Genomic DNA, 14,959 nt, shown 5'->3' with positions numbered 1-14,959 from the left:
AAAACTAACACATCATGATGTTAATCAAAGTGGACATAACTTGTGGAGGTAAAATTTAGGCAATAGTTGACAATACTAAGTTCCAGCAAACACTACTACTTGTCAACTGGGCAAACTACAACTTATCCTTGTCAGTGATCGAAAGGTCAATAAGGATCAGTTGTAGTTAATGAACATAATTGATTCTATACATAGAGTGATGGGGAAGGCCAATCTAACAAGAGTACACATTCCTGACCAAGTGGGGGGCAGGATATTACGCAAGACTTTACCACCACAGTACCAAAACAAATCTGCACGAGCCTTGGTCAATGTGCTCATGTCTGCTGTGGATGTAACATTCAAAGTGTAATTACACCAGGACGGAGGAACATTACCAACATTAGTAGCACCGTTTCGGGTCAAACAAACATAATTACCCTCCTTTGGGGTGAACACAGGGGGAATGGTATCGTTAGCTGCAACAGGGAATAGCTTACTTAAGGCTGAGCAGTTAGCTGGATTTGCAGTCATATGCATTTGTAACATACACTCAAAGCCGGCTTCGTCAGAGGTAGGAAACAATGGAGCTGGAGCTGTACTAAGAGTGGGTCTGGCGGAGGAACAAGCAATGCAATTGGTAAGAAAGTTAGTTTTAGCTGTGAAATACATCCAGTATAACCATAAGTTTTTATCATGATAGCCTGTTTCATAGCGGATCGAGTCTTCTGGGGTGTTAAGTTTCAAATACTCCACCTGAGAGTCTGAGGCAGGTGACGATCCAGTAGGGGCTGAGGTAGTTAAGTTACTGCCCACTATAGTGAGAGGGGTAGCAGCAATGGGGAGTTTCTCATAAGTCAAACCGTACAGTGCCATCTACTGCTTCAAAGAATTTAATGTTTATTGGTCCAGATCTCCTCCACACAAACCTCTTTGGCCTACTTGTGTTGATGGGTACGTGGCGTATTTCTACTGGCTTGTGGAGTTGGGCATCGTACCATAAAAGGGGGAGAATCAGTAGCAAAGCTATTACTACTAAGCAACAAACAGTTACACGAAGACCACAGAAACCTGGCATTCTAAATGGGTGCCATGGCCTCTGTCTCTCCATTATCACACGTGGGCGGCAGCAGGCAGAGTTAAAACCACTCAATCAGATTTCTTTTACTGTTTTGGGCCTGCAGCCTGAGTTTCCAAATCAGTCTTAACTTGGCTCAAAGGGCGAGTTGGTGGCTAGGCTGGTACACAATGTGTCAGGTGGTGCCAATTTGCTCCTGTTTAACCCTTTACTCGGACTGCATGCGAGGTGCACTCAATTACCTCATATGGTCCTGTCCCACCTGGGCTCAGACCACTTTCTCTTGTGGACCTTTACCTGTACCCAGTCTCCCACACTTACAGCAGGAGTCTTCGGTTGAGTTGTCTCTGGCACTTCCTCCGCACTCTGCACCTGTTTGCACAAAACTTGAGTCATGTTAGTCAGAGCACACATATAGTCGTCACAGTCACAGTCAATCTACCACAGATCCAAAGTGGGGAGGTGTCCCCCCTCTCTTGGTGGGCCTGGCATAGGACGGCCTGTCAACAACTCATGTGGAGTCAGGTGTGTCTTACCATAAGGGGAATTCCTCATTGACATTAATTCTGGTTTGCTCTCTCAACTATCCCCTATGAAGCAGGATGTTATGCCCCGGCCTAGGGTTTACCAGAACATAACATATGGCTTCCCTCTCTTTCTCCCACTCCCGAGAATAACACACAAAACTAAGGATGCAGTCCAAAATAAGGGAATTTATTTATCCCAAACGAAAAATACAACTTCAGGGTGAGCCTCACCTAAAACAACAAACAAAACGATCTGGGTTTTCAAAACTTACTTTCCTAACCAAAAACAAAAGCCAACAAAAAGACAGGTTGTCTTACCTAACTCCCTAACCATAAACAGGAGAAAAAGGTGCACAAAGAAAAAGGCTACTCACCCCTACTACAAAACTGGACTGAATAATATTAACAAAACTATTTACAATATATACAAAAGAGATATTAAATCCCTTTGCAACCACGAACATCGAATGTTTCTTAATTCAATGGGAGTCACAATGATTCGGCCAAGGTGCTTTAGAGAGAGAGAGAGCGAGGCCACGAGGTCTGCTCCAGGCTCCACTTTTAAATGTCCCAGTGTTGAGATCTGACCAATCAGCAGCCTTCCAGCTTCCCCAATCCGCAGCCTCCACCTGTAAGGATGTTCTGGACACAAACGGAAAACAGCACCTCCTCTTGGCAGGAGGGAGACAACATCACAGACAAACAGAACAGAACAGAACATACAAATTATGACCCCTGGGGTCATAACAAGGATGATAGACAGTTTCGAACTTATGTGTGATCCCTAATGCTAGTTAGCTAAGCATTTGTTATTGAAATGGGATACATTGTCTGACTTAATGGAGCGTGGTACTCCATATCTGGGGATGAGTTCATTTTTCAGCCATTTTACCATTGATAGTGCAGGTAATTAGCTGACCTGCACCCGACTCAAGACTCTGTCAGTAGTTTTGAGATTGATATTCTTCTTGGGGCCAGGCATTCTGGGGCATCTGGTGAGCTTGGGGGACTTGTCCTCCTCCTCTTCCACCTCCTTGCATCATTCCTCCTCTGTAGGGAGGGGCTTGCTCCTGTTGTCCACTCTGCCAGTTAGCCCCTGCTTGAGGACAGTGTCTTATGTAGTGATCGGTTTCACCACATCCATAACAATATCCAAACATTCTGGGATATCCGTATCCTCTTGATGATCCTCCTCGACCTCTGTAGCTGCCATATCCTCCGGGCGATTGTGTGGCATAAGGCTGGGCACTGACTGCTCCTGTTGCAGCTGTCTCTTGTTGGGCTGTCATAGCAGTCTGAACTGCTTTTGTGACTGCAGTCTGTATGTCATCAGGAGTGAGGGCTGGACCACTATTTGCTTAGCTTTAGCTTTCTGCTGGGCATTCTTCTCAGATAGTTGTTGTTTCAGCAACACTGCACTCAGTCGTTCCATTTCATCCTTTTCAGCTGCCTTCTTTTTTGTGTGAGTTCTCCACCAATGTGTGAGGTGCTCCCTCCATTCTTTGTCTGGCTTGGAGTCCAGTCCTACGACCTCCTCTAGCTTTTGTTGCACAGCTTCAGGCAGGCCTTTCTGACATTGATCTCTCCAGAGAGTGGTCATTGCTTCGTTAGAGTCATATCTGTTTCCAATATGTTCCTCCCACACACCTTCCGCTCTTTTGAGGTATTCTCGGATATCCTCGCCCTCCTTCATCTGGAGCGACTTTACAGCATGTAAATCACGGGGTGTAGGGTGTTGTGTTCTCAAAACCTCCCAAAGGTTATTGCGATGCAGGTTGAAAGGCCTGTCATTGCTGAGGCTGGCCTCGGCTTCCGCTTCTTTGAGGAGTTTCTGGGCTTGTCTATTTCCTTCGATCCTTGCCAATAGAGCTCTCATATCTCCGAGGCACAACACTTCTCTGGCTGTGAGGCTTTCGAAGGTGGTGATCCATCGTGAGGCTCCTCCGGTGAGAGGTGGCAATTTGTCCACCAGGCCCTGCATGTCTCTGTGTTGAAATGGGACGTACACTGTTCTTCCATCACCAGCCACCCTGAGAGGATCATTTCCACGTGTTGTTAATTCACGGCCTCCTTGGCTCCGAAGATTGTATGGGTGTGGCTTAGTTGTTGGTTGGATCATGTGTCCCCTGAAAGTTCCAGTCACGGAGCCTTCCATCAGCTGAGCGTCAGTAGGAGCCCAGTCATCTAGGTCTGGAGCCAGCAGAAAATCAGGTAGAAATGCTACCTCTGAGTCGATAGAGAGTGGATCTCCTCCAGTGTTGTCGACTGCCTGGTTCAGTGGAGGCGATTGGAAACGTATCCTTTTTCGCAGTCCCTCAGGAATGCCCATGTCATCAAGGAGAGCTGGAGCGATTTGAATTGATGATGTTCTTGGGTTGGGGCTGGCAGCACCGTTGGCTTCATCATAAAGATTTATCAATGATTGCTCTGTGCGGGTCATGTTCTGTTCCACTCTTCCAGATGTCTGCACTGTCCCTGATCTCCTCAATCCTCTTGATGTATTTGCTTCTTGGCTGCGTTCCATGGCTGACAGTGACAAATCTGCAAGTTGAGCCATCTGGGAGGTCAGTATTGCCAAAATGTCAGTTAGTGCCGACCCTTGCTCCATTTGGTTTGATTGGGCTTGGTTTTGTACTGGGTCCTCAATCTCCAATACTCCACCTGTAACTGCGAGGGTGGGAGCCTGTACTGGTAAACCTTGTTTTTGCCTGGATTGGTTTGTGTCAGATAGAGCCTGTGAGTAGGGAGGGGGTGAGGTGTGCTGTTCTAACCCCATTAGGCTTGGGTATAGCCTTGTAGCTCCTCCAGGGGGCGCTGTAGGGCTCTCAGTGGGGCCTGTTGGGGTGGGGGCTCCTTCTCCAGCTGGTTGGGAGTCCTTCCTCTTCTCTTTATCACTGTCAGCCTTCATTTTTCCTGCTTGGGACATGAGGTTACACACCTTTGCAGTCTCGTCAGCTCTCTCCTTCTCCTTTTCTACAGCTCGCTTTCCCCACAGGTGGCGTCCTCTTCTCTCCCAGTCAGTTTTGACCTCGTATTTTCCTTTTGCAAGTGTGGTGATGCACAGAATGGAGCTCTGATTGGGCAGGGGTGCTGTTGGGTCTCTGGAAATTAACCCTTGGTCTTCCCATTTGCTCCAGAGTTTCTCAATCTTCTTCCTGAGCTCCTTGTTGCTCATCTCTTTTTCTTTGGTTGCTTCTTCTCTCTTCTGGAAAATCCATTCCTTCAGTTCGCTCAAATTGTTGGGGTTCTGTGTTCCTTCCATTGCTGGGGCGAGAGGAAAAAAATTGTGATCAGCTTCTTATTTAATTGTCAGTGTGGAATATATGTATTTCTTTTTTTTTCAACTCAGTGAAACCATCCTTACAGCAAGACATACCGCCTCTTTTTAACTTAATTTGATATTTAACTTTAACTTTTATTCATTTAATTCGCCAGGTGAGACTTAATATATTTTCAATCTACTTTTTGACCACTAGTTGTCATCATCAAATGTCTTGCTGAGTTTTTGAGTAAGGTCTCGCTGCAGCCTGTAGGACACGGCCAGAGGGCCAAACGGCCAGGTGCTGTCACGTGACAACGTAGCTGCCGCGTGATGACGTAGTGCTGTCACGTGACGACGTAAAGATGGCGGACACGGTAGATTTAGGTGATTTAGATGATAGAGAGAGTAAATAAGTAATGAATGAATTACTATTAAATATATTTATTGAATTAACAATTATTGGAACTTCAGTAAACGTTCCGGTACATTTTGACGACGCATTGCGATGTAATGGAGAGAACGTGGTGCCGGAAGTATCCGATGATTTTTTTTTTTCAAAATAAAAGTCATCCTCGGTCATTGCATCTTGTTGCACTTTCATATGCATTTTTGTAGTTTACTTGCCACACCCACTGACCCGCTGACGTCAATCGCGCGGGAGTGCTTTTCCACTGTGCGCCAAAATGACAACAGAAGAGGACCGAAGAATTACGATGGCAAGTTACTAAAATGAATGAATAAAACAACATAATTGTGATTGCAAAAACATGCGTTAGTGAAATGTGTTTTCGATGGGTCCACTCCTTAAGCTAATGTATTGATCCACGCCTGTGAAGTTAATGTTTGTTATGTTTAGCAGGTGCTGTGAATAATAGTTACCTACATACAACTACATACAACTTATTTATTTCAGCGGAATTTCAAATAGTAGGCCTATACTACATACATACGCATATGGAAAATATGCGAAAATGAAATACCTAAAATAAAATGCAAAAGTATGATGTTTTCTGCCAAATATTATCTGGTACATCCGTCATTTTGTTTCCATTGAAATTAAGTTCATGTGATTTGTTTGGTTCACAGCATCCATCACACTTTAAGGATAATCCTGACCTTGAAAAATACTTTATGGGTGGTATTTACACATGTCCCTGCTGCAGCTACAGAATTGATCGGCAGTTGAATTTTGACACCCACATGAACAATCACCTTAAACTGGCAGTGAAGCATGAAGGTATGACAATATTTTTTGACTACTTTTCTTTAATTTCAATATAACAGACAGTCACGTTTCCCTGACTTGCTGTAATATAACAAATCTATCTCTATGCAGTCCCGTTCCCCTGACTTGCTGTAATATAACAAATGAAGAGTTCATTTGCAAAAGCAGATAAATGCCATTTTGAAAAAAACGAGCTGATGCTTTTGAATTATTCTTTACATAGTGTTGTTTTCAATAAAGCTTTATTTTTTTGAGTTACATCTGTTTTTGTACGTCTCATCTGATTGGTCAAAGCCACTCAACTTTTTCAGTTATCTGCTTTTGCAAATGAATTCTTCAGATCTAGCTCTATGCAGTCATGTTCCCCTGACTTGCTGTAATATAACATCTCACAAGGTAGTCACATTACCCTGACTTGCCAGGAGTTGGATGTACATGTACTGATGCAATTTTCCTTCTGATCAGGTCTGTTGCACAACAACTTTGTCCAGGACCCTGGACAGTGGTCACAGGCCTGGATGTTAAGGTATTGGTATTTTATGTACAGTACATAAAGGAAAATAAATCTGTTGTACATTGAACTTTTAAAACTGATATGAGTAATTGCATTAGGGACTGCCACAGCAACACCATGGAATCGATTGTGGTGTTTTAATGGTGATGGTGAGTTAGATCTGGACATTCAGGGTGGAAAATGTGTTTGTATCGCTGATTACTAAACAGAAATAATTGTAAAACATGCCATTTCTTTTTTTTCAGTACTCTTGGTACATTGCCATGGACTCCAAATTTGATTTCACAGTTGTAAGTATAATGTTGATTTAGTCGAGTACAAACAGTCTACTCTCATTGCAGTCTTTGGAAGTTAATTCTGACTTGATATACTGTTATCTTCCACAGCGTGACATGCCTCATCTCAGGAAGTGGTGGTGCTGCACTTTGTTGGAGAATCTCCATACTGAAGGGTATAGTTGTTCTGAAGCAGATGTGCTGTGAATTCCAATAATAACACAACTGTAACAATAGAGGAAAAAATATTGGTGTGGCAGACGGTTTGCTCACTTCACAGAGGAGGGAAGAGAGATGGCTAGAGGAGCTCTACCAGCCATCTTCCGTATCCCGAGGAAACGCAAACTTTCCAAAATGGAGGAGGCCTAATTTTCTTTCGTATTTTGTTGTTTAATGCTCCCCAGGCACCTGGCCCAGTAGCCATTTGGAGGAGATAATGGAATGATTATTTTTTTTTTCCCTTTTCAATTCATTAAGTTTGTTTGTTTTTTCTATTAAGGTGGAGGATCTCAGGGATGGAATTAAATTACAGTTGTAAAATGTAAAGAAATACTGTGAGAGATGATGGTTAAAACATATTTGTCTACATAGGTACCTACCTGCAATGGCAGTACCACATCTACTGCAAGTTTGTAACATTGTTTAGGTTTCATGTTGCTGCCTGCAACATGTTTTTGTATGTTGCTTTCATAGATGTTGACATACCTCCTAGTTTTAACTGACACGTAATTTGGGATGACCAGGTTTGGATGTTATATCCCTTGCTAATGGATTGATTTGTCAAATAAAATGTGGGCACTATGCACTCTTTCTCTGGAGGAGATAATGGCATGATTATTTATTTTTTTCCCTTTTCAATTCATTAAGTTTGTATGTTTTTTCTCTTTTTTTGCTCTATCTGACACCACACCGAATAATTGACCATGCTTATTGGTTTGTTTGTTTGTTTGTTTGTTTATTTGTTGTTTGTTTCTATGGGAGAATAATCATTAATAATTAAATGTCTACCCCAAATAATGCAGTCATGAGTCATAATGAAATATGTTTTATTATGAAATGTTTAGCCTATTCATGTCACAGTTCCAAATAACATATGAGGCTTTGCAGATGTCCCACAAGTCCAGTAAGTTATGCAAAATTGTTGAGTTATGCTACAATTGTGGTGGACAAAGAAAGGATAACAATTATACTGGTGTCAAAAATACAACAAACATGTAAATGAAAGTGCAACCAGATGCAATGACCGAGGATGACTTTTATTTTGAAAAAAAAAAATCATCGGATACTTCCGGCACCACGTTCTCTCCATTACATCGCAATGCGTCGTCAAAATGTACCGGAACGTTTACCGAAGTTCCAATAATTGTTAATTCAATAAATATATTTAATAGTAATTCATTCATTACTTATTTACTCTCTCTAAATCACCTAAATCTACCGTGTCTGCCATCTTTACGTCCTCACGTGACAGCCCTACATCATCACGCGGCAGCTACGTTGTCACCACTAGCGGCGCCAGGATTTTGATTGTGGGTGGGCCACAAGAAAAGTGGATGGGCCAATTAAAATAAGCCAAAAAAAAAAAGAAAAAACCGGGGTTCCCCTTCATCTCTGTTTCAGCACTGAGGACAGCGACTCAGTAGCCTACCTGTGTGGCTCTTGTGTCGCTGTCCTCAGCTCAGTGCTGAAGCGGACAAAGACCTTGGCAGTAAGCCTGACTTCATTTATCTCTTTTGAACGTTCAATACAACAAGACTGAAACGGAATTATATCTTTGGAGGGTCTATTTCTCTCTCCATTTATTTACTCAGCATGGCGGGCAGGGAACTGTCCAAAATTATTTAACTGTTTCTAATAGGCCTACATTCAGAATGACAGAAGAACATATCGACATGAATTGAAATAACAGCAGCATTGAATCCGAAACAGCTGCTAAACACAAACAGCAGGAAAACGATCCAAAATGATTTCTCCTGTAGCTAATTTCTTCAGAATAATTAAATGAATAACATATCTAACCATATACACAACAGCATAACAATCCGAGATAGCTGATAAATAATCACACATGCACACAATTTAATTCAAATGTGCTTGTGGGACTTGGGGCTTATTACAGCAGGAGACGGCGGGGTTTCGTGCTGAACACAGCAAGAATTTCTTGATATCCCAGTGAATCAGTCAATTCCCTTTCAAATGAAAGCAGGGACAAAGCGTTCAGTCTACCTGTCAACATTGTTGCCCTGGTGCCTGTTTTTATCCGACTGACAGCTGAAAAGAGTCTCTCCACAGTACATGTCGTCATGGGCAATGTGAGGAGGGCCCGCAGGAGACTGTTCATGTTGGGGAAAATATCACGGGGGCATGCGTCGAGCACTTCTACGAGTGTTTTGCTTTTCTCGGTCTTGTTGGCCTTTGCCTTTCTTTTAAGCTGCTGCACAAACACAGTGTGCTCTGCGTCTTCCATGGGAATGGAGAAGTGCGCGCAGGCGGGCCGGATGAGAGCCTTGTCACCAAAGGTGTCTGACCGTGGCAAGCAGGCAGCAGCGGCTCTCATAAAGCCGTATGTGTCGGGCTTGAAACGAGCGTTCAGCTCCATCATCTGCTTGTCCAGTATGTCATTCCACACTTTCTGTAGGTCCGAGTTTTGCTGTACAGGTGATGATTTGCCCAGAGTAGAATCAACGTGCGTATTGTCTAACCTGGCTGGCAACTTCCTCTTGCGTGATCCACTGATATCCCAGCGCACAATCTCATGTTTATTCATCAGCTCATCCGTCAGTGCCATTACTTTAGCAAATGCATCATTTTCATTCCTGAATTGTGTGTAGCTGTCTTTGAGCCCTTCAATCAGATCAATACAATCTGTAACTGAGAGTGTGGGAGATTGCAAGCCCTCAGTGGCGTAGTCGCTGACTTCAAACAACTGGTTGAATGTGACAAGCAGAAACAAAAACTTTTTTGTTTGCATTTGGTGCAGTAGGGAGTCAGCTTCAAGTTTTGTTTGGCCAGAACTTTCGGAGAATGTGGCGAGGGTCTCCAAAATAGGTCCCAGGAGCGTCAACACCTTACTGACTGCATTTGACCATGAGCTCCACCTCACATCACAGGATCTCTCCAGCTCCAGTGTTTTTTGCCCCGGTCGCATCTGCTTTTGGATTTCCAGAAATTTGGCGTGTCTGTGCGCCCCAGTCATAAAGTTATGCAAGCTGTTTATAATATCGAAAAACGTTGAAATGCTAGGAGACACTTTAGCTGCTGTGCACAGGACAAGGTTGAGTCTATGTGAGTTACAATGCACATATAAAGCGTGGGGAAACGTCTTCTCCAGTATCACATGTACACCTCCTCTGTTCCCCGACATGACTGATGCGCCATCAAACCCAAATCCGACGCACAGCCCCGGGTCCAGCTGCAATGGCTCCAGCACCTCCAAAATCTTAGCCGATATTGCCTCTGCAGTCATGTTGCCCGTTTCCACAAATCCCACAGCCCGTTCTTTCAATGTGCCGTTGTGCAGGTATCTGACGCATACTGCCACTAGCTCTCTTTTTGAAATGTCTTTGCACTCATCTGCTAAAATCGCATAATATGTGTCCGGTTCATCATGCAAATCTGCCTTTATTTTTTTTAGAAGGAGTGATGCTGCGATTTCCAGTATCTCATTCTGTATAGAGTGGTGCAGCAGTTTACCATTCTTGGGTAATTCATCCAGTCGCCTTTTTATTTCTGGGTCATATTTGGAAACCAGGTCAAGTAGCTCCAAAAAGTTACCCTTGTTTGACGCATCTGGATTTTCCCGATGCCCACGCAATGGGATTTCTTGTTTTGCACAGAACAGGACGAGATCTATTACCATCATGATGTGCTGCCTATGTCTTTCAATGAAGGACTTGTCACTGGCATCGTTGTTCAGCTGGTTAATAATATTTCCCCGTCCTGGCTGGTGACTTTGCTTAAAACCATCCATTTTCCCCAGCGCTGCAGCATGTGCCCTGCTGGCTTCATGTTTGCCACAACCCTCGGAAAAATGTTTCCAGTCTTTGAAGCCCGTATTAATGAACCTATTCTCATAAGCTGCTTCAGGGAAATGACGACAAGACTTACAAAATACAGCATCTCTTGAGATGCTGTATTCCAGCCACGGGAATTTTGAGTACCACCTGTCAGAAAAACTCCTATCTTTCCCCGATATGTGTGTGGCTGGGAATGTACGGAGTTTGGGCTGGCTTGCAGGCTCATCTATTGATGACAGGTCTAGCGGAGGTTGTGACAGGTCTTCTTGGGGAACGGCATTTGTGCCAGGCTGCTGAACCCTGTCTCCTATAACACATCAAACGATTTCATAAGTTACCTCTGCCTACTGCCAATATTATTTTTCCCTCTAGAAAATGTGCATACGGACACTATACCTTATACTATAACGTTAACGTTAAACTATAACGTTAACGTTAGCCTAACCGTTACTTGCCTTGCTGGTTTGAGGGAGTGGCTAGGGGAGGACTTGACGTGGAGAGGCCGGCTGAGCTGGATGGTAATTGATCACTAACGTTACTTAAAATGGTAGTTTTCTTCTCCTGCTCCTCGGAGCGTTTCTTGGAAAATTGAAATGAAAACAAGCTGCTTTGCTTGGCCATGCTAAGTTTCATATAAGCTAATAGCTACCGTCTGTGTCTGTCTCATGGATCATGGTCTGTCTGTTCTGTCTGATTTCTCATCTCAAAGCTTGCGCGCCAAAGTCATTCATTTTATTGGATCACTTGCTGGTGACGATGCAGCCTGTGGGCGGGCTTAATAGTCCACACGGGGTAGAAGCCGCTGATTGGCTGAGAAGCTTTCACGCAAAGCTTTCCTCAGGCTGCTTATTGGATGAACAGCTAGAAAGAAAATCACTCACTAATCAGTAGGCATGAGTCAAAATGGGTGGGCCCAGGCCCACCAGGCCCAATAGTAGCGCCGCGCCTGGTTGTCACGTGACAGCACCTGGCCGTTTGGCCCTCTGGCCGTGTCCTACAGGCTGCAGCGAGACATTATAGGAGTTTTTTATTAAAATTTGTGTAATATAATTTTCCCCACCAGATTGAGGCAACACTTGATTATTTATGCAATTGTATTTTTCAACCACAAGGTGGGGCAATTCACAATTTTTGATGTAATGTTTATTTTAACCCACTAGATGGAGCCACACAAAATTTTGAATGTAATTCTATTTTTGCTCCATCAGATGGAGGTATTTTCAAAATTTGGCGTAATTCTATACTTTGTCCACTGAATGGAGACAACAAGTTCCACCAGCTTTTGCTTAAAACACTTTATGTTTGTTTACACTGTTATTTTTCCCACAGAAACTTCAACACACAACACAACACAACACAATGCTTCTTTTCCCTAACAGCCAGCCGGTTTGTATGGAGTTCACCCAAGCAACAAGCTCAGAGGGGAAAAAATGCTGTGTTATCACCATTAGATTTCAACAGCCCGAACAGCTTTGTTGGCACTGTTAGGTTTCTGCCGTTCGTTTTTTCACCAAGACACTACTGCTTTCTGAACCACACTGTTTTAACTACCTCCCACACTTTAAAGCAACGGCAACAACACACAATACATTATAGGATTATGATAAAGGTTAACCAGACTTTGTATACAATTTTTTCTCTTTTTCTTCTTCACGTGAGGCCTTTCTCTGCTCTTTTTGGGACTTCCACCCTGAGGGATTCTGACCTAATCTGTTTTACTTCCTATCAAGATCCTAATGATCTTAAGGGGAATACCTAAAACGTAATTCTCAGAATTTTTTGGGACTTTCACCCTGAGGAAATTCAAACCTAATCTGTTTTTCTTCACGAATGGGACTACCTGGTCACTAATTTTTAGAGATTCAAACTCAAGGACCCTTGCCCTGTACTCTTTTCCGGCATTAAGGACGTTAAGGATACAATTCTTTCAACATGTAGCTCAGCATAGCTTTCTATAATTTCGATACAGTTTTATGTCAAATAACCTTACCTCCTCTCCACTCACAGTAATTTGTTTATTTTCAATATGCAGAATTTGATTTATTAAAACAACAGGTTTCTGCTTACCTTTTTGTTTGGCGCGCGCCCTGTGAGTGTTGAGGGGGTCCGATCGTCCGACTTCGATACAGCGGAAAGGTCTGCTCGTCTGGGGATCACGGCTTCTTCTGGCGAATGACGTTGAATCTCCCTTCCTCAAATCACGTCGGGGTCACCAAAATTGTCGGCGTGTTCATTTGTTTGAGTGAAGACATACAACGACGTTCCGTTTAACTATTTATTTAGAATTGTATCATTAAGCAAACATGATCATGGACCATTCTCTGTTAGACAAATCACAGTCAGGATTGCTGTTACTCTGTAACCCGTCGTCCAGAAAAAGATGGAGATATTCACTTTACAGTAACAGTTATATTTTTGCCGTTGAGGTGTTGTAACTTCTCATTGGTCAAAAAGGTGAGGAGGCAGTGGTCTAGACTTTGGCTCTCCTTTCGTTGGTGCACAGGCTGGTCCCAGACTCTTGGCAACACGATTCCTCCAATCCGTGAAGACATTGCCCTGTGGAAAGACCCTCCCTCTTCCTGTTCTCTTCCTGTCTCATCCTGCACTACTGTGCACTACTTTGAGTTCCTCTAAGGCACACTTTGCTATCATTCCACAGACAGATACCGCTCACTACAAGGTCATCATGTGCAGGCAACTTTGTTACAGAGACAAAGGCAGCTGTGTTCTCTCTCTTATTCTGGCTTGTTTCTCCAATGTCTTACCCCTTCATAACATGGGGTCAATGCTTCTGTCAACCTCATCAATCAACAGGATAAGTACAGCTCTATATGGGGACATCATTAAAGCTGGAGTGTGTAACTTATTTCTGGCGTTATTTGGTCAAAAATCAATAATAACCTTTCAGCATATTGTAATTCATAGTGTTATGACAGAACACTGCACTTATGTGTCTCCTCTTGGCTCTGTATTCAGGCTTTAAAAAATCAGTGCCGTGACGGCAGTGTTCAGCCAATCACAGTTCATTTTACAGAGCAAGCTGTTTTGGGCGTTCCTATTGGTTGCTCGACTAAAGACAATGCGCGTTCACCTTCCATCGGTGGTGAAGATGCAATGGCGGACGTCCCGGCAGGAAAAGCCACTATCCCAGCATTATCAACAAAGGCATACACGGCTAAGCAGGCCAAAAAAAGGAAGACCAATGTAGAGAAACAAGAGTCTAAGAGGGAGAGTGACAATAGACGGAATAAATAGCGTGTAAACAAGCATATCCAAGCATATCTGAGGTGGAGAGAGCTGAGCGATAGCATCGGGCTGAAGTTGGATACTGAGCGTGCTGTTCTTCTGCTGGACAGGTGAGCCTCCAATACAAGTTTTACATAGCTGATAATCTAAATGTGTGGTAGTAATTGGCTGTTGTTACGACTACTGTCGTAATGTTGTGACGTATACAGGTGCGTGTGTGTGTGTGCTCTTCTGTCCTCCTTGAATGCAGCGCCTGCTGACCGGACTCCTCCTCCTCTGCGCGCTGATTGGTTGCCGGATCCGGCCGAGGCTACAAAAGACCGAGATGGCGTCGGAGAGAGGCAGACACAGAGAGAGAGGCAGAGAGAGAGACGAAGTCCACACGCTCCTCATAGATCCAATCAGCCACACCAGGGCATCTTTGTATTTTTGCGTTTGTAGGGGTGGACTGCCATTTCTGTTGATTTGTTTTCTCCTGTGTTTGGCCAGTCAGGGAGGTTAGCTTTTGTCTTTGAGTTCTGTTTTGTTTCCCGACAGGTCAGCTGATTTCCAGAGATAGATTTCCTTTTTGTTTGTTATGTTGGCCTGAGTCCATCCTGAACTAATTCATTAAGTCGCAGTTCTGTTGGAATAATAAATTCTTTATTCAATTTCTTTAATCCTGGTGGCTGCTTGGGTTTTGGGGAGAATGGGGCTTATTCATGTTGCGTCCCAGTCACCCCTGGATGGGTCGTAACACTGTGTAGTTGAAATGACCGTGAATCTAATAAAGCAGGCGGTTTGTGGTCACAATTGATGAGTAATGTTGTGAGTTGATTAGCCTTATGCTAACTGTAG

General features: G+C 43.6%; 1 protein-coding gene across 1 annotated transcript; it reads right to left on the bottom strand.

Annotated features, from left to right (window-relative positions):
• Nucleotides 1-1,750: 1,750 nt before the first annotated feature.
• LOC311251012 (uncharacterized protein) lies at nt 1,751-13,221 on the bottom strand. The gene is made up of 2 exons (XM_084343254.1): nt 12,944-13,221; nt 1,751-4,848 (listed from the first exon to the last, which is right to left on the bottom strand). The coding sequence occupies exon 2, from the start codon at nt 4,844-4,846 to the stop codon at nt 2,870-2,872; it is 1,977 nt and encodes a 658-aa protein (XP_084199380.1). The 5' UTR covers nt 4,847-4,848; nt 12,944-13,221; the 3' UTR covers nt 1,751-2,869.
• Nucleotides 13,222-14,959: the final 1,738 nt, after the last annotated feature.

The sequence above is a fragment of the Pagrus pagrus genome, assembly GCF_965226575.1.
Source record: "Pagrus pagrus genome assembly, chromosome: 21".
Classification (NCBI taxonomy): Eukaryota; Metazoa; Chordata; class Actinopteri; order Spariformes; family Sparidae; genus Pagrus; species Pagrus pagrus.
This window is presented reverse-complemented; position numbering and strand designations above follow the sequence as displayed.